The sequence below is a fragment of the Anopheles coustani genome, chromosome X (assembly GCF_943734705.1).
Source record: "Anopheles coustani chromosome X, idAnoCousDA_361_x.2, whole genome shotgun sequence".
NCBI lineage: Eukaryota > Metazoa > Arthropoda > Insecta > Diptera > Culicidae > Anopheles > Anopheles coustani.
In genome coordinates, this window is record NC_071290.1 from 1368617 (window position 1) to 1388386 (window position 19770).

The 19770-nt window shown below is 44.7% G+C and overlaps 3 protein-coding genes across 4 annotated transcripts; 1 reads left to right on the top strand and 2 right to left on the bottom strand.

Annotated features, from left to right (window-relative positions):
• Positions 1-1857: 1857 nt before the first annotated feature.
• LOC131269765 (protein maelstrom homolog) lies at positions 1858-4843 on the bottom strand. 2 transcript variants are annotated; one of them, XM_058272278.1, is made up of 4 exons: positions 4654-4843; positions 4343-4544; positions 4202-4265; positions 1858-2067 (listed from the first exon to the last, which is right to left on the bottom strand). In XM_058272278.1, the coding sequence occupies exons 1-4, from the start codon at positions 4771-4773 to the stop codon at positions 1980-1982; spliced, it is 474 nt and encodes a 157-aa protein (XP_058128261.1). In that variant the 5' UTR covers positions 4774-4843; the 3' UTR covers positions 1858-1979. The 2 variants fall into 2 exon arrangements, with proteins under 2 accessions (XP_058128261.1, XP_058128260.1); XM_058272277.1 differs by lacking the exon at positions 1858-2067 and having other exon boundaries at positions 2273-4265.
• Positions 4844-6276: 1433 nt separating this feature from the next.
• On the bottom strand, positions 6277-12436 carry LOC131269762 (serine protease 44-like). The gene is made up of 4 exons (XM_058272273.1): positions 11992-12436; positions 11731-11849; positions 7125-7754; positions 6277-7039 (listed from the first exon to the last, which is right to left on the bottom strand). The coding sequence occupies exons 1-4, from the start codon at positions 12181-12183 to the stop codon at positions 6448-6450; spliced, it is 1533 nt and encodes a 510-aa protein (XP_058128256.1). The 5' UTR covers positions 12184-12436; the 3' UTR covers positions 6277-6447.
• Positions 8044-10395, top strand: LOC131269768 (mitochondrial import inner membrane translocase subunit TIM44-like). Its single transcript, XM_058272281.1, has 3 exons — positions 8044-8202; positions 8353-8430; positions 8518-10395. Exons 1-3 carry the CDS (start codon positions 8200-8202, stop codon positions 9724-9726), a joined length of 1290 nt encoding a protein of 429 aa, XP_058128264.1. The 5' UTR covers positions 8044-8199; the 3' UTR covers positions 9727-10395.
• Positions 12437-19770: the final 7334 nt, after the last annotated feature.

Consider the following 19770-nt stretch of genomic DNA (forward strand, 5'->3'; position numbering starts at 1 on the left):
CCGTAATCAATAAATAGTTTAAATGGTGGTGCCATTTCACATATTTTAATTTAAAACGTGTTTATCCTCGTGCGCATCATTTGGCAACGAGGTTTCTTGAGCTAACGGTAACGGTACTGAAAGCCCTCTGAAATGAGCTGCCCATCACCCGGGAAACATGTATGGTTCGTGGGAGCAAGTGTCTAATGGTGGTTCAGTAGCAAGCCAGCAAGAAAACAGTCGAACTAACTCCATCGGAAGAAAAGACGTCCGATCAATCTTTGGGATGCTTATTAATCAAACAATCGCGGTGCCACCCGCATTGCCGGTGGCTCGCAGCATCCGGGCGCCAGTCATTAGTGTGATTAATCGTTGCGTTCCATCCTGTTGTGGAACTGTTTTCTTTGGTCAGAAAGTAAGACAAACTCGTCGAGGCACCCGTGACACCAAGGGCACTACGTACATGTAGGTAAACTAATGGCACGGGCCCCCATAGGCATACCGAGAACGGACCCGGTTCGCAGCTGCGACATCGCACGGATAAAAAGGGATAACTACGTACCAATAATTCACCGAGCCAGATACATACCGCCTACGAGCTCCTCGCTGCGTAGAATCCGAAGCGCATCGATGGCGTCGCCGATGCCTCGTCGGATTTCTCAGCTTGCAGCAAGCAAGTATGAACAGATACCGATGCCCGGCGGATGCTGCTTCGGTTTGCTTGGTTGTTTGCAATTCGACGCATAGACGGCAGGAAACTCTCAGGCACCAACACCTCAGCTAATTGAATTTATCCCACTGCCGGCAAACACCGGGCGAGGACTTCCAATGTAATCTACTGCAGCTGCGTCGGCGGTTTCACTCGACCGGCGGGCAGGTCCACACGTTCAATTTATTTCCATCAAATACGCACCCGCATCGTGAACACAGCGCCGGTGCCGGGAAACGGCAATCGAAGAGCCGACCTAATTATGTAATTATCGAATGCCAACCGATACCAAGGCCGACGGCTCGATTTAGAAAGCCGCAGGTCAATATACAGCTGGCATAACACACAAACAAATGCAGACAGTCTTCATCACGAGAGCACGTTTATCCAAGAACACAACTTCTTTCACGATATAGCAACTACGTTTTATGACTGGACTATAAACAGCATCCGGTTCAGTTAGTTAAACCCACGAACACGCACGTACGAATGTTTAGACTATTCAATACCGACTACATGTACGCGGTTTCAATACTCTAAACTGACTGATTGTTTCTATTCTAAACTCGGACATGTTAAGCCAACAATGGCAGACGCGTGCTAACAAAGAAGTTAACAAAACAAATACATGCTTCATAATAATGAATCTTCAAAACAGCCGATAAAGTTCACTTCGGACATCGCACGCCACAATTGCGAACGGAACAGCGGTTTGTTGCCCAGGGAAATAGTTTAGGCAAAGTGCACAGGTACGGGCGGGGTCCGTCTTGCTATTAGGTGCCAAGCGTTGTAAAACACTCGACGTCGCCGTTTCGAAACCGAAGGTACACACAACGGCGAACTTTTTCCCAGTGCTCGCCGCCCCTAGCTGCGATCATGTTTCCCCCGGTGCAGCTTTCGGTAGGTTAAAAAGAACCAGAATCGAAACAACCGGAGTAGCTGGGTGAACACATTTGCCAAAAAACTAACACCGTGCGGTTTTTCGTGCGATCCCCGAGCTGCGAACCGGACACGTACATTCGAGCGAACGGCTCGGAGGAGGAGGGGACGCAACGGTTTGCTAAAACGATTCCAGGCGGGTCGTAGTGCGGGTAGTGCTGTTCGTGCACAGTAACAACTAAACTTTTAATCAATTTTATAATTAATGCAGACCGGTTTCGGAGGGATAAGTTTCGCCAAAAACCAGAACCACTCGATTTAGCCGGCAAGCACACGGTTCTCGCGTGCAAGCGTGCCTGGCCTTGTGTGCGGTAGAGCTGGACTTTCCATGTTCGATGCTGTTGCCATGTTTTTACCGCGGTACAAACATTTTCTCATTCTTTCTTTCCGCGCGGCGAGGGAGAACGGTCCAATTGGCAGAAACTGGATGGATTGTTGATCTACGGAGGAACATAAAAGTAAAATTCCGAAAAATTATTTCCCTCTCGTAATTGTAGTAATTTGAAATTGTGAGTTCTGTAAATGAATTCCAATACAAAAAAAAAACCCAACATAATTAGTCAAAGTGAATTGTTCTTACTCTTACTCTTACTGTTCTAGCTGACATCATGTTACTTTAAAGTGTTACAAATCTTTCGAATGGCTCTAACGAGACGTTTATTGCATGCACCTAGGTGAGGTACAAAGGTTGTTGTGGTGTGTACTATTTATTTATTTTTTTGTTATTTCTTTCAATAAACATATCGTCTACGGACTATCGCGTTTACGTTAAATTAAGTTTTATTTTAACCCCTTCACAGCCGCTGAGTTTTTTAGGATTTTTTGTGATTTGGATCAATACTGGTTAAATTTTGTTCAATTTCTTTGTTTGAAATTTTGAAATTTTGTTTCAATTTTTGGAAATGTACAAACAAGTAATGACGTGTTTTTGAAGCAGGTGCACTTAGAAACAACGTCGCACAACGAAAAAAAAACAGGCAACAAAAACTACCCAAGCCGGACAAAACTGTGAAGGGGTTAAACGAGTTTCAAGTTGTAAAATATATCGTTGGACAGTTTCAGGGTAACATTGTCAAACAAACAATTCATGGCACCATTGTCACATGGAGAATTTATACCATTTACGGAGGATACCATTATAGTCATTACACAGTAGGCAAACCAGCAAAAAATGCCATTTACTTTGTGAGGAACAATTATTTTGCAATTGCAAAACTGAGAAATTGTCCTTTGTACTGTTGTCTACATAATGATCCACATTCGGGATAACTATACTATTTTCTTCTTATGTGGCACAACATCCCAAAGTGGGACAAGGCCTCTCCGAAGAGAGTTACTGTGACCGAAAGACGGTATATTATACATCGGTGGTCAGCCGTTCGTAATATCGGCTGACTAGTTTAGGCTCAGAGAAATTCTCAGAATTCTCACAGTTCTGGCAATTATTTTGGGCCTGGCATTCAAATCCTCTTAATCACTGGAAGAACCATCACCTCACTATGCAAAAGGCTCCAAATGAGACATCCTGGTTTGGCCTGCTGTGTAGTGAGACTTATGTGGTGTATAAAAAAACAATCGAAAAGAAAGAGAGAGCCATGTCGTAATAGCAGTTATTTACGTGGTTGATGATTCCAAGGCAGTGGAGGAGTGTTGTCAAACTGGATCCTACGACCACGGCCAATTCCCCGCACTTGAGGTACCAACCCTGATGGGAGGATAGAGCTGAGTCCGGCCGCACTGTTGTTATCAAACTCAAACCTTTCTTCTCCGACGCTATCCGAAGAATCCTGATTTGAATACGTTCCACGATCACAGCCATAAGACATATCGCTGCCGGAGATGAAAACCGCATTATTTCCTGGGTTGGTTCCAGTTAGTCTCTTCTCGCTAGAGTTTTGTTTGCTGGATGCCGAAGACGAGTCCAAACCATGTGAGCGTGAGGCAATCTCACCCAGAGTGGCGCCGTTCAACGGCATGTGCACTCCTGGCAGCATATCAATGTGCATATCAAGGCAGCAGCTGTCCGAAATAGCGTATGCCCAGCGGACGCAGCGCGACTGGGCACAGTCTACTCCGTTTCCTTTCTCTTCGTGAAATGCACAGCTGATATTCTCGGTGTAGGCATACAAATCCCTATCGATCAACATCTGAGGAACGCTCTCCGACGGGAAGCCTTCCGGAAGACTGAGACTGTAGTGCAAAACGGTCTTTTTCAGTACGAAAAACATCTCAGCTAGTGGACATACAACAATCTCCAAACCGGTCGTCTTTGCATTTAAAATATCCGTTAAGATGCTCTCCACATGCGGAATGCCATTTCGGTCTGTGAACAGCAAAGGCATCTTCTTTTCGGAATGCTGGAGAAAAGTAAGCAGTTTGTTTGCTATATGCTCAAAGTTGGTTTCACCCAGCGCATCGGGTGGTATTGGAAGCTGATGGAAGTTATTCGAGTGCTCCTTCGCTTCTAACGATTTTCCCAGTGGGAGCGGGCCGGGATTAATGAGGGTGTGAAACTTTGCCATTACGCCACCCTCTAGGCTGTAACGGATAGCGCCAATTTCTGCAGGCACGTACCTGCCGTCGGATAGGGGGCAGAAATAGCCACATGAAACGAAGTAGAATTCGAGATGCTCCAATTCTGTAATAAAAAAGAAGTTCGTTTACCATCGGACATCGGTAAACCAAGGGTATTCCACCAACATCGATTAAACTTACTATTGTTTTCAGCTGCGTTTCTTATCATCTTTTCTACGCGGCTCCGGATGAGTGCGGTTTTCGACTTCACAGCACGCTCTTCAGCCACTAGCGTTGATAATGGTACCCCATGACAGCTTAATCTTTCGTGGTTTTTCCTGTCCTGTTCATTACCTTGCTTTGCTTTTGCTACGTACGGCGCACGTTGCTGTTCGTCCATGTCCTAAAAACAACAAGTATATTTATGACTCTCGATTTTACCATACGATCATGTTCAAGGCTACCATGCATCGTCAAAATCGAGTAAAAAGGCCAATGTTAAAGCAAATTACCTTCCAAATCGGTCCTGCGATTCGCGACACGTCTTGCAGGCCACGGAATCTGCGCCCTTTCGACTCCTCACGGTGTTTGTAATCGATGATAAAATAAAAGAAAGCATTTTTCTTCGGCATTTTGCAGGCGAATTGTTTATTGCCGAACACTCAAACACAACACAAACAATCGACAACAAATGAACAACAACGCCAAAAGCCAAGGCTGAAAACAGGCTGGCTCAGCAATGAATGGTTCAGCAACTGTCAAATTGTGATGTCTCGCCATTGCTATGTACAGACCTTTCTTTCCCATAGAACTTTGTATTTGGATGATTTAGTGTTGTCTGTTAAAACATAACTGACACTGAACTATATAACAATTTGGAGCTAAAAATGGGAGAAATGGCCAACAAATTGAAGTTAAAAGGTGAAGTGTGTCGTGGATGCGGTGGTAATGGAGCGAACTCACCAATAGCAACATACGGAAGCGCATATGAGATATGTACCGGAATAAAGGTAATTTATCTGCGATATGAAATGGTATGGTGAAATAATACAATTTTAACATGTCTTACCTCTATCGGACCGTTTAGGTTTCTCCTTCAGATGGTCTGCCGGACAAGCTATGCAAAAATTGCGTAAACAAAATGATTATAGCTTACAACTTTAGAATCAGTTGCAATTGCACCGATGAACATCTCTCCATGATTAAACAGGAAAGGCTTCAGGAAGAGCCAGAAGTCAATGCGAAGCAACTGCCCTCGGACTCCGAGTACGAGGAAATGACGATTTCCGAAGAGGTTAAATTCACCCCAGATTGCTTCGACGAGGTACCCTTAAGGAACCTGATTCTTGCGCCCCTGGATAGCGCAGATATGTCTTCTACCGACAAGTCTTCCGGCTCCCGAACTGTCAATGCTGGCTCCTCGGTATCGCCAACATTGGACATGCTGCCTACAGAGGAAAATACGGACTCCGAGGCCAATCAGACAACGATCGATCACTCTACGCGGCCAAAGTTCCGCTGCAACAACTGCTGCAAAGAATACATAAAAAAACACAGCTTCCGTCGGCACCAGGCATTATACGACTGCAGACAACCGTACACTTGTGAAATCTGCTTAAGACATTTTTCTCACAAACAATCTCTAAAAGCACACCACCAAAAAGTTCATCCAGGCAGCACACAACAGCAGCAAAAAACTAGGCAAAAAAGTCCCCGGCTTATCCACAATACCGAACAAAAAAAGTGCAGTATTTGCGGCGCACAGATCATGCAACATATGTTTTTTTCTCATATGCTCCAACATTACCGCGAAAATCCTGTTAGTTGCAAAACTTGCAACGCAGAGTTTAGCTCGCAGGGAATCTTGTATCGACATCGGCAACTATCATGTCCTAACAAGTATCAACTAACATGTCCAAAATCCAGGAACCGAAAGCGCTGCTGAAAAGAAAGTTCGGCAGTATTTTACGATGTCATAATGGGACCATCTCAATTAATGTAATTATTTTTCTTACTCATACTTTCTTTCTTATATTTTTGTAAAATAAAATAAGTTACCGATATCATCAATTCTACGACGAATGAATTCAGAAGCTGAAGCATTAAAATAAAAAATTATAAAAAATCATGTGAAGTTCAAACTACACAATTTTGATGACTTCAGTAATAATCCATTTTGCATCTAAATGTCTAATATTAATCAATTAAAGATAAATGTAATTAAATTGAGTATTCCTATTAGAGCATCTTAGATGGATACATTTGGTGTTTGCAATATATTGTTTAAAATACTTATGTTGAATGCATCAGGAAACATTGGCTATTATCCATTCGCTCAAGGCAGAAACATTACTTAAAACGGACGGTATGCCGTCCCCACAGCCGATTCCCCACGACACCAAACCTATGAGATGATAATGTCCGTTTTTCTCGCATACTAGTGGACTTCCGCCAGAACCTTGACATAAATCAACGGTTACATCAACATCGGCGCACACGAAGCTTTCGTGTAGCTTAAATTTTCTACCTAACGATGGCTGATCTCGTAGTTTTGCCTCACAATGGGCTTGATCAAGCAGTGCTAGCTTGGAAAACTGCTGTACACTTTGCGCTCTATTTTGTTTTGGTGATCCGCCCCATCCGGTAACCACACAGTTACTGTAGCTGGACATGTTTGCTGCGCTCGGGAGACAAATAGGGCCAACATTAGCCGTCATGTCGTTGAATGGTTCGTCGAAAAACAGTAGCGCCACATCATTAAATAGCGCTCCGGAGTAATAGTTTGGGTGCACTACTATCCGGGAAACGGTCCTTTCCTGGTGAGGAAGTCTTTCCTGTTTATGTCTTCGATCCCAATCCCCGGCATGCACAACGTATCGGCTAGGATGGAGTCGATTACTGTGAAAGGAAGAAGTAAAATAGATTTTTAAGGTTTAGCTTCAATTTAACTCGATACTTATTTGTTGGCCAAGCTTAAACTTACTTGGATACGCAATGGGCAGCCGTTACAACCACTTTTCTATTAAGAAGAGCTCCTCCACAGTGGTATACAAATGTACCATTGCGTATTAGTTGATAAATGGCAACTGTCCAGGGGAACTCTGCATATTCTGTCATACCAAACACCGGCTCTTTTGGTACATCATCGTCTTCATCCTGGAAGTAAATGCGGCTTGTAACATGATTACGCTTAATGCCGCATTGGCTGTGGACATCAATTATCTCTGCTGGCTTAATAGTGGTCGTCTCGGAATTGCCCTCTTTGTTGGACCCGCTTGTAGATGCTGGCTCTATTTCTAGTGCATTATTGTTAGACGCATCGAATGTGTCCGCTATACTATGACTCAAAAGGAGATTAGATAACTCGAGCAACAGAGCCGGATCATGCGCACTCTCGTTAGGCGGGATAGGCTTATAGGATACGGTTTCTGGTAAACTTAACGATGGCCCATCAGAATCAAAAATCAAACTGTCCACTGGCTTTAGTTTTGTTGTAGAAACGGTTGATCCGATGGTAGCAGATGTCGTCGTTGTTGGAGTCGTGGTTGTCGCATCGATAGTGACAATTTGATTTCTGCGACAGCAAACACTTTCTGTTCCGCATAAACCATCTCTGTGGATAAGAAAAAACATAAACTTTAGTTGCATAGCTGCCAGAATTCGTTTCACTCATGGAGCCATTAGAGTTGTATATTGCTTATTTTAATACTTTAACTAAATATACTTCAACACGGTTGTATACATAATTCATTTCAATTTCAAACAGTTTGTTTAAATTTGACACAGCATCCCCAGGATCGTGGTTTCATCGCCTGCTCGGAATGTCAGAAGTTTGACGGTTGCTGTCACTTCGTTCACATGGAGACTTACGTCATGTGCACTTACTAGCTCGTATTGGCTCATCATTTCCAACAAAAAGGGCCCCGGTCGGTCTTTCGCGCTAAACAATGCAAATTGTCTGAAAATCGCTGCGAGTACTTCCTTTGTGACTCCTTCAGGGCGACCTAAGCGCGTTCACATATTTTTCCAACAGACCAAAGCAGTGTGCAGCGAAGAAAATGGTAAGAGAACCCTCCGGTCCGGTGTTGTGATTTTTGTTCGCTGATCGGCAAAAGCCTAATGTGGGACAAGTCCTTGGCCGAGCAAAGCATGTAGCATGTTTATTAAATAACGAAAATGTTAAAACTGTGAACTCTTACTCTTTTGTCTAGCATCGATTAAACGTAACGGGCCGAATACTACCGGGTTTACTCCTTTCCGGAGCACTGCGGAATGTACCTTGTTCAGTGGTAAGTGGTTGTCGCGGTATGGTTGCATAAAGTTATGAAGTTGTTTTTTTCTGTTATCGATTCCTCTATTTTCCTATCGCTCTGTAGCGCACTTACTCTACCCGAAGACCGGGTTTCTTCGCACAAGTGATAGACAACATCAAGCAGGAGATGGAGAAGAACAAAGAGATGAAAGAGAACCTAAAAAAGTTCCGTGAGGAAGCGGAGCGGCTGGAGCAGTCCGATGCGTTGAAGGCGGCACGACAAAAGTTCAACACGGTCGAGTCGGAGGCGAACAAGGGCAGCGAAGCGTTGCGAGAAAATCTGGGCAAGATACGAGGGCGCGTGTCGGACGCTCTGGACGAGGCGGCCAAGACCGACCTGGCCCGTAAGGCGGGCCAGCTTGGCGAAGAGCTGGGCAAAACGGCGCGCGGCGTAGGCGAAACGCTCGCCGAAAAGGGCCAGGTGCTGGGCCAGTCGGGTGCTTTTCGCGGCATTAGCGAAACGGCGAAGGTTGTGCGCCAGGAAATGGACGCGCAGGGTATCGAGGCACGTGTTTACCGCAGTCCGCTGAAGCTTCGGAAGCGCGTCGAGGTGTCGATGGCTTCCGAAGCGTCGTCCCGTGTCGTAGAGCCGAACGCGGACGCGACCGGGATGGAACTTCATAAAGACAGCAAGCTGTACCAGTCGTGGGAGGACTTCAAAAACAACAACCAGTACGTGAACAAGGTGCTCACGTGGAAGATGCAGTACGACGAGTCCGAGAACCCGATGATCCGAGCGTCTCGGCTGCTGACGGACAAGGTAAGCGATATCATGGGCAACCTGTTCTCGAAAACGGAACTCTCAGAGACGCTGACAGAGCTGTGCAAGATAGATCCGAGCTTCGACCAAAAGCAGTTCCTGCGCGATTGCGAGAACGACATCATTCCGAACGTGCTGGAGTCAATCGTACGGGGCGAGCTAGAGGTGCTGCGCGACTGGTGCTTCGAGAGCACGTACAACATAATCGCCACGCCGATCTCGCAGGCGCAAAAGGCCGGCTACCGGCTCGACTCGAAAATCCTCGACATCGAGAACGTCGACCTGGCGATGGGCAAGGTGATGGAGCAGGGTCCGGTGCTGATCGTCACCTTCCAGACGCAACAGATCATGTGCGTGCGGGATGGTAAAGGCGCCGTCATCGAGGGTGATCCAGAGAAGGTGATGCGCTGCCATCACGTGTGGGTACTATGCCGCGACCCGAACGAACTGGACCCGAAAGCCGCCTGGCGCCTTATGGAAATGTCAGCCAACAGTACGGAACAGTTTGTGTAAGCCAACTTCCCAACTGCAGGTCCAGTCCACCTTCCTGCACCAGGCAACGATTTCAACGAAAACGCAAGTCCCGAAAAAAATGGTTCACGTTATTAGCGGCGGATGTCTCAACTCTCAACTGTGATCGCATATCGTGTCCCGTGTCCGAAGTGCGCGTGTTCAAACTGCTAGTGATGACTGCGAGATCGTGCATCGTGCAAATGTAAGGTTTTTAGCTGTTGGGTCTGCGTACGGCTTTCCACAGCGATCCATCACGTTTGTGTACAGAATAGTTTTATTTGGTTTAAGCTTAAACAGTTTATGGAAACCAGGGGTGGAACAACGCAAATAGGCATACCCGACGTGATTTTTGGTCAAACCCTCACATCGACTGGGCTTGGCAACAATCAAAAACCATCTGCATCAGTCGTCGATCAACACTTCAGCATGATTGCGATAGCTTTTCGTTCGCATTGCCACCGGAAGATCGCACGACAGATAGAAAACGAGACCTGCCATTTGCCAGAAAACCCAGGATGAGGATTTGATTAGAAATGTAAGTATGCAAGTTGCATAGCAAAAGTGTATGCGAAGGTAATTTGATTCGTCAGCATAGAAAAAGTAAGTTTAAGATGGATTATTAAAAAATAAATAGTTCGCTGACTGACGATGCGTCAAACGAACCGTTCTTCTAAATCTTTCGATTCACTTTGGTCGGGGGTTTCTTGTTGGCACGGCATCATTTTCGTAAGCATGTTTTACACCCCTTTTTAAACACCGAACCGAAGAGGTTCGCGAGCAATCGAATGTGCTTTAGTTAATGTCTCTTACACCGACCATTGCTACACACGGGTATTTTCAAAGAGTTAAACGTAATTCAATTTTAGACGATGTTTTAACATCGTAAGCTTATCACCGTTAACATTTTATGCCAGCTGAATTTCATGGTACAGAAATTGATAACACAGCGAGGTTATTGGTTGACGTCAAAACATGTTGCTCCACGAAGCAAAAGTGTAACAAGCAACCTTCCTCTCCATTGCAACAGAGGCCTCAGATCAAAGTAGGTGCAACGCGGCAGCGATGGAATCATTTCAGGGTTTACAATATTGTTTTACAATGCTTTAATGCAATGCTGGAAGAGCCGGGAATTCCCGATGAAGACCACTGGTGAAAAGCTACAAAAGATGGCGCTTATTTCCGTGTCTCCAGGGTCCAGGGACTACATAAGCGAATCCAAAGTCAAGTAACGAAGCAAACCAAAAGCATAAATTCGACACCCTAATTTATGCTCGATTATCTAATTCCACATGATCTTAAGAAGAAATTCTAGAAAAATGTCCATTCTCCATGGATCACAATAAAATCCATTATGTTGATGGATGCTTGTTGAAACAATAGAAAGTCTAACAATCCTGTTCATTGAGGTATTCAAAACATCTTACAAGGGTCTAAATTTTAAAAATTGCCGCTTACCCTGACTGGTAAATTTTGTAACTGTTAATTGTTTGTTATGGAAATTTTAAACTATGTTTTCGCATAAAAGAATTCACGTTAGGCAGAATTGTATGTGGTTGTCGATTTGCTAACATGATGGAATGCAAGCGCTTCGGTAATGCAAATGCCGTCGAAGTGTCGTGGTCCTTAATGAATTTTAATTAAAGGTGACACTGTTCGTTTGCCTGCGACGTGAAACGTCCACGCTATCGATTGGATGGTCATTGCCGAACCCTCGTTTTCATTACCAAACGACATTGATCACGCTCACAACTATTCACGGTCAGCCCGGTTTTAGTGCGAACACCTAGCGGTGCGTTGTAGGTTGTTTTACTTCCAGCCAGTGAACGACAGTGGTGCGATATTGCGATATTTTCCCGATCACAAACCTTCCCCCCTTTTTATCTCTGACGTGTGGGTTGGGTTTTCGGGGTTTGTGATCCCCGCTGCTGGTAAACGTTGCATGGTTTCTTGGAGGACACGGAATGCGTGTCCTTCATCACACGAAGGGGTGGGCGGTTCACTTACCTGCCTGTAGGCTTGGTGCCGCTTCCGGCACACCGGCCCAACGGCACGCAGATACAATCCGGCGAATCGCTGTCCACAAGCGAGTTCCCCCCGACACGCACCTCGTCCAGCTCCGAGTCCTGGAAACACAAACGGGATAAGAACGGCTTAGAATGGGTTGATCGTAGATCGCCTTCATCGTTCACAGCTGCATTGGCTGAGCTTAAACTCAAGTGCACGCACGTAGGTCAAAGGTGAAGGACGCCGGTGCGTTTTGCTTACTTTCGTTATGACAATCGCTTTGACATCCTTCGATTCACGTAACGCCTCGGCCTGCTTCAGCAAATTGCTGTTCATCCACCAGAAGCTCCCGTCGAGCTGTCCAGCGACGGGCCGGAAACTCCAACAAACCAACACTGACAACGCCAGCAGCCTCCCTACGCCGGCAGGACACTTGCTCACGGATTTTCTCATTACTATTCGGTTGTTTGAAAGGGAATCCCTACACCTCGCTATACATTCACTACAACACAGTTCGAAACACCAGGGCACACACTAATCCTCGGTAACCGTCTGTTTACGTTTTGAACCAGATTACGAACGAAAAAAAAACAATTCAATCTTTGTCTAAGCTAGGTTCACACACCGTACTTGCGCAACTGCACGGCGATCGACGAATGCGCCATAAGCTGGCCGATGCAATCGATTTTGTAGCGAAAAACGGTGTCCATAGACGCAGCGCACGGAACTGGATCGGGCAAGTGGGAGGACGCACCAACGAATCAACAAGAGAGAGGGAGCTGTACATCGAAGTGAGTACAAGCAGAACAGAAGCATGGTGGTGTCCGTCCGTTTTCTTGACTTATTGATACGAGATGCGGCGTGGTGGTTAGGCTTGTGGTTTTTTACATCGACGGATGCGGAATTTTCAGCCTTTCGGTTTGGAACAGAAAGCCCCAAACCAACGTCACTAGCAGGCCGGATAGGTGGGAGAGGAGGGAAAGACGGTTTCGGGCGATGATTACGTCCGAAGGTTGTGGTTGACCCATTGCCGCTCCAAATCGTGGGTGAGTAAGGCACCGCAATAGTGGTTCCGGTTTGTCACTTTTTAACGGTCAATATCGGCGAAGAACGTTTTTATCTGTTCATTTGTTTTTATCTACATTTCACTTGAAACGCCAGGAAATCCTTGTTACGACAAGTCAGATGTTGAATGAAATCTTCTTTTTTTAAAAAGGACCTTTGATTGGAGCTATATTTCCTGGGAAAAACAATTAAATTGGTTCTTGATAATGTACTAAGGCACCAAGCAAACTGTATGCTGGACATGTTGTTTGTCGGGTGCTCCAGTTTTACTCATGAATGCGCGTGTGTGCTATTTACTGTTGTTTAGCAATAGGTGCACAGAGTTCGCAATTGCTCAGCTCGGCGTGGTTCACTTTTTCGTTTTTTACGGTTCCAATTTGTTTGCTTTCCTCTTTAACCCACACGCGCGTGTGCGAATCTGTGTGGTGGCATAATCAAACGCGAACGAAAGTTCAAGGTCACTGTGCATCGTCGATTCGATCATCGAACGTCGTCCGAGCGCACCGTGATTCGTTCGTCCTTGGGATGCAAAATGGTGGCCGACAGACCCGAAAGAGAGGTTGCTTACGTCACCTGCGCGACACATTTACGGTATGCTGCGCCGCCGTTGTGACGCGGCGAAACGAGTTCGACGACCCCGAGCCATCGGCGACCGGATGCTGCATTTCCGTCCAGGCCGCAGACTAGCCACAGCGCGCTCCAAGGCCACACCTCCAATGGACGATCTACATCATCTGCACAAGCAGGCATGGATCATGCGTCATTGGAATGTCTTCGACACGGTCGAGAATGAAACACGTGCATGCGTGCGTACAGAATTTTCTAAGGGTCTTGGGGTTTTCCCCAGCGAAACTAGCAACCAACAAACGGATACGGATCAATCGTGCCCATGACCATGGTGTTGGATTTTTCCGCAACTTAAGCATGTCACGTTCACTTTAACCAGTTCTTTTAAGGTACGCAATGATTTAAGGCCAGTAGCCTGTTCTAACAATGGGTTTAAAAACTATTTAAAATACTAAGACATACACACTGATAGAAACAACTTATTACTGTTATAAAAGATTGTATTATTAATTATACAGTTTTATGTTACGTTATCAACATTTAGTGCAGGATACATTCAGTGAACTTAATTAGTAAAGATTGTTAAAAATTTGCAAATTTAAAGTAATGCTAAAGGCGAAATCCTTTCCCGTGCCAACTACAATTACCAGAACTCTGTACTTTTCCACCATCCACTAAATTTATGAAAGCGAGCTTATCTTCCCATGTAGTCATTGAAACTCACGAAAGTCAAGGTAGACGACCGACCAACTGGACAGAGTGTAGTAACACTTACGGTGAAGTTTGCAGTCATGTTTTTTGGAGAGCTTCATGTGGTGAAGTAAAAGTCGCAATCTCTCCTACTCACAAGAGGATAATACATCTAACGGTAGCCATGCAGCCATTCGTTCGCTTCAATCTCGACTTACTAATCCGTGACTGATCTGCACCATTTCTGACCTACACAACTTGAACACATTCGCTCCGCTGCAAACCGGTTTTCGTGGATGTTTTGGATCCATCCTATAACTGATCGATCTCGAATCTTGTCGTATGGCAAGATGCGCCTCTGTTTTGCGTGTCTAGTTTCTAAACTGGGAATGTGTGACATTCGGCACTCTTTCTTCGATGCATAATACTGTTGGTAATTACTTTTTTTGGGAGGCCGGAACAACGTTGCAATGAATAGATCGAGTGTGATTGCATTGTGTGACTTTAGCATCGTGTGTTTGCAACGTGCGAAACGTGCTTACTCGCACCGGTGCGCAAGTTATATATAGCTTAAATCTATGCTGTCAAGGCTTCTAAAGCCGGACATTGAGGTTGTGATAATAAAATAGGAAAAAATAAATAAAAAAAGGTCCAGGCTGACCCATTCTGAAACGCATTGCTTGATAGGATTGATAGGCTTGATGCAAAATAGGTTGTTTTTGGAATCTACGGAAAGCATTCACTTGGTTTGTCAGACGGTGCCGCCGATTCGTCCACTGTTGCTGGTGGCGGGCCGTAATCGCTGCTCGGGATAACGGACACCTGTGACATGAAGCGCTGTCCAATGCCCCATGCACTAAGCATGTTCATCACCTCGTCGAAAAGGTAGTCCAACTTCATCGGGAACATTACCTTGTGGAAAGAAAGTCCAGCTTCACCTGAAACGTTAGCGTCATGTTTCGAATCAGTCCACACGACGTTGCACAGACGTTTCTGCTCAATGATGGCAAGCACTATTTCCTCCATGGTCGCGCTGGCCGGTAGGCCCAGCTCCTTTGACCGATCGGACGGCTCGGTTGCAATATAATCGATTGGACCGGCGTTCGTTGAGCCCTGGAGCACAAATCTGGGCTTCTTTTCATGCTCCACCCGGAAGCACACCGTCCGCTCGAAATGGCGTCTTTTTTCCAGCTCAGTTGGCTCGAATGGCATATCAATAACGACGCTTCCTTTGGAGCTACCGGACGGTACAGCTGCAAGTTCGTTATCCTTTCCGATCGAGGCATCGGTCGCCGTACCCTGAAGCTCAGAGCAAAACGCACTGTACGCCGAGCTTGCGATCGCGTGTTTGCCCTTCTTTTCCTGATCCATCCGGAAGCATACCGTCCGGTCGAAATGTCGCATTTTCTCCAGCTCAGCTGGCTCGATTGGTATATCAATAACGACGGGTGCCGTATCGTTACTCTTCCCGATCGCGCCGTCGATCATCGAACGCTGGAGCTCCGAATTTACGATGTCGAGATGGCGCTTCGATTCCTGTTCCATCCGGCAGGGCACCAACTGCTCGAACTGGCGCCTCAGCTCCAGCTCAGCCTGCTTGGTTGGTATATCAATTACGACACATAACGTGCCCATTTTGTAGCTTTTAATTGGCTAAAATTAGAAACAAAAAACAAATCAAGCAAACATAGCTTAACTACGGGCGAAAAGATCGGATAAAATACACAAACACTACTTACCGAGGGAGGGTACTTATAATTTTTGTGCTCTTTTCCGTTAGGTACACACTACGTTGGTGTTGGACGTTGTTGGAGCAGTCAACTACTTCTCGAGGTGCTCACTGTTTAGAAACACAGCCAGAAAAGAAAATAAATGATAAAAACAAGCAATAAATATCTCACCTGTGGGTCACATGTATCATAAACGGTGCTATTTTCAATGCCAAACGAACATCTGATTACATCTCCACCTAGGCCAACCGTGTGTTCCCGATTTGATGGTGCACGCTGCATTTTGCCGCCGCCGAAAAAAAACTGCATATAACAATGTTTTCGCTAAGTTCCGAATGAGCAAGCTTTACCCGAAACTCGTCACAAAAGCCAATGGGAAAGGTTACAGCTGCCTGCCTGCCTATTCAAGCCGATGGAGGGGGGGGGAGGACGATGGGGACCACGATCCTGCCGGTTTGCTCGCGTGCACAGGAAAACGAGCACTAGATGCGATTATTGAGAGCAAAAATGCAGCTCTTCCAACTGGTAAAAAATCACAAATTTACCTCAAACGTTGCTGTTTGTCGATTTTCGAAACGATCCGAAAGGGATGGCACGTGCCCTGGACGTTCGCACCAATCAATCGCCGGCGTGCAACTGGTGATCGGGAACGAGCTTCGACTACAGCTACGTGCAATACTCATGCAAAACTAAATCGTAAAAATACAGCCCTCGTAAGCGGTGCCATGAAAGTTGGTGTCGTTCGTTTATCGACGGATAATTCTCTGGCAGCTGCAAGACGAACGGTCTGCTGGCCCAGTGAAAGGTGTACAATCCGCGATTATTAGATGAGCGGCTGTCGACAGGTCAAAACATTCGCCGTACCAGACGGATTTGAACGCGAGAACGAATGGCAGACAATAGAAATCTTTGCCGACTTTCTAGAAATGCGCGCGGCTCGCATCTTTCCGTTGAAGAAGTAAGAATCTGTGCCATCAGCGTATTACTTTCTGCACAGTTCTGTTCATCTACGAAGCATACTTTCCTTCATGGGCATCGCGGTATAACGGACAGTTTGAATTTGAAAATGGAAAAAACCGTTACCTACAGTTGTAGTCGACATCACACTTTGTGGCTTTGTATGAAATGTTCGAACATGTACTTCAAAGCTTCTACGTAAAATAAAGTTACACATCCTCCATACGTTAAAACAGTTATTTTACAATGATGTTATCATTCACAACGATACTGTGCAATCATGGTAGGTAGAAGTGTTATTGTTGCAATGATTTAAAAATGACTTTTCAACCAATATTGGGAAAATTCTGTAAATAACTCATCATTAGATTAAAATCGTGATATAATCTGCACCAACGATATATTTCGCAACACGTAACACTTGGTACTTCAATGTTTATTTGCCTGGTCCACCTACTTCCAATCTAGTGATTTGCTATTTTGCTTGGGTCCATCTTTTGCAACATGCCGTTTTTATGTTGTTTCACGTTTGATGCTTTGAAAAAGTATTCAGCTTCTTCTAGGATATATTTATAGTTTTTTTCCTTGTTTGTACACACATTTCATCATAGACATTGCATTTTATATATTATAATTAGGCGAATAAAATACCTGTCGAGGCGCATCAGAGGCTTTCATTCCAGTATTACCTCTCGCAGTTTGTTTTCCTTTTCAAATTTGCTTTTATGTTGTAAAATTTGATCCGTTCTTGTTCTCTACTCAAAAAACAAAACGACAGGTGCTCGTACACCCTTGATCGTTCGTAATCGCGTACTGTGCGTACCATCGGGTTAAAACTGCTTCGTGAAGCTTCCGAGGTTCAATGGTCCATTCGTGTTCAAAAACGGTTGAGTTGAGCCGCTTTAGTTTCCCTTTTGTTTCGTTTTAAGTGTTAAATTAGTCCTCCCGCTCAATTCCATAGTTTCCTGTTTGCTGTTAAATAATTTCTTCACTTGTTTTATTTCCATTTGGTTTCGGTATCTTCGTTACATCCCACTACCGTTTACTTTCGATTTGCTAAACGTATATTTTATTTTCGATCATATGGTGCTATCATTTCGTTAAATATTTTGGATTGAGTATTACAACTGATTCTCCCTTTATGTTACATCTATACCTGGTCTCGCTTTCCGCTTCCGTGGGGCCTTGGCTGCCCAATAACGACGGAAAGGATACCCTCAAATTATTGCTTTCTAACATACAGTGTTCTACACAGTTTTCTTTTTCTTATTTTCTTGTTTAGCTACATGTATGGTGTTTACTCAGCTTCCGGAGATAGTACGCCATCTAATCGGTACACAAATCATTTCAACCCTTCCTTCTCAGCCTTTTGTTTGTACTACTTCCTTAGGAAACATCTTATTTTTCTCGCCAATCGGCTCACCAACAAAACATACATGGCTGCCGCAAGAAACTGCTTCACGCCGACGATAGAAATGTACGCCGCTTGCTACAGTGTAATGCTTCGTTCGATTCTACCCATATTAATTCACTAGTTTGCGAAAGTACTGCTTTCCGATGTACTCCCATACTTCGTTGATGCTTGTTACACGATGGGCTGGCGTAAAATGTCTCGCACGACAGACAAACCGACTTTACCTCACAGATCAAAAAACAAACAACGATAGTAAAAGCGGAACTTGCTGTGGTTGAAGGCGATGCCAAAACCAACAAGAAAGTAACCCAACCGGTAAACACATCCAATTATCGAACCGTTTTTGATATGCTTTTCCTTCTTTTCCTTTGATCTCTATCTCTCTTGTGATGTTGCGTGATGTTATGTGTAAGTTAGTCCGTTAACTGAACTGCAATACATGACACATGTTATACCTATACGTCTTATGGGAATGGTAAATAGCGTGCAACGTTGTAACGTATCGTTTCCGTGCTTAACGCAAAAACAGTTTTGAATATCGATCACAGCTACCGTCGTGACTTTCGTTTTTAAAAGATAAATATGTGTTTCTTCAATTACGAGCTTTGCATGTATGTATGTATATATAGATATATATATATATTAATTAATATACTTGGGTGTATAATATATGCGTAACAGTGATGGCATTTCGGTGTAGAAGCTTATCGGTTAACAAATCATTGTTTTGGCAAGAATAGATATAGATTGAAATCTCTCTTTCGTGTGACACGTGTCCGCTGCTGCTGCCGTTTTGAAGCGTGTGTGATTTGGCGCACCTTCATATGGTACGCATCCTCTTCTCCTTTCGTTTTCCTATTTGCTTTTTTCTAAAGTAAACCGTGCTTGCAGCAGGGTAATAAACTTGTATAAATTATTACTGAATGATTAACAAAACAACATCTATTTACAGTTGGCACGTAGTCCACAAAGTTGTGATCTGCTTTCCCCTGCTCCGTGAGCATCAGGATGGATTGTTGCGTGTTGGAGATGATTGATGCTCATGTTGTCTTGTCTAGTTTATCCTTTCGCGAAATAAGAGCAACGCGGGTTGGACGCAATGACAAAACGCGGAGAACATTGTCTCACTTCCGCTTCCTGGTCATTGCGAATGATATAGTACCGTGTTGTTGAGACGAAACCAACAGACTATTACGCGTTCTAGTTCGGCTCGGCAATTTCTGGTTTTTGTCTATTCCATTCGACGCAGCTAAACTGATAAGTTAGACTTAACCTGTAGATTCCTTTTAGAATTCCAACTAAGATAACAGCTCGTTAATATTCCATTCCTTTACCAGCCGTTTACTATCACCATCCCCGCAAGGTGGTTTATACTACTTCCAGAAGAGGATCGAAAAAAGATAAATAGTCCAAAGAGAAGGCACGTACGTAGTATCTTGGGTGCGCGTTTCTTGTGTATTCCAGTACGGTTGGTTGGTCGCTACTAGCGTTTTGATTGAAAGTTTTCAGCTACGCATAACGAAATAACAGAACAGTCCTAGTGCTATCGCGCGGGTTCCAATCTTTTCCTTGTTTTAGGGTTTATTTTTTGTTGGTGGCGACTTCTTTGCTCGTTCG

Excerpts from the sequence above, each read along its gene's own strand:
- LOC131269762 (XM_058272273.1), bottom strand. The coding sequence starts at position 12,183 with ATGAGAAAATCCGTGAGCAAGTGTCCTGCCGGCGTAGGGAGGCTGCTG. Across the intron at positions 7,755-11,730 it reads GGCACCAAGCCTACAGGCAG|AGATGGTTTATGCGGAACAG; the intron begins GTAAGTGAACCG and ends TCTTATCCACAG. Across the intron at positions 7,040-7,124 it reads GCTGCCCATTGCGTATCCAA|TAATCGACTCCATCCTAGCC; the intron begins GTAAGTTTAAGC and ends TTCCTTTCACAG.
- LOC131269768 (XM_058272281.1), top strand. Across the intron at positions 8,431-8,517 it reads GGAATGTACCTTGTTCAGTG|CGCACTTACTCTACCCGAAG; the intron begins GTAAGTGGTTGT and ends ATCGCTCTGTAG.
- LOC131269765 (XM_058272277.1), bottom strand. The coding sequence starts at position 4,773 with ATGCCGAAGAAAAATGCTTTCTTTTATTTTATCATCGATTACAAACAC. Across the intron at positions 4,545-4,653 it reads TCGCAGGACCGATTTGGAAG|GACATGGACGAACAGCAACG; the intron begins GTAATTTGCTTT and ends TGTTGTTTTTAG. Across the intron at positions 4,266-4,342 it reads AAACGCAGCTGAAAACAATA|AATTGGAGCATCTCGAATTC; the intron begins GTAAGTTTAATC and ends TTTTTATTACAG.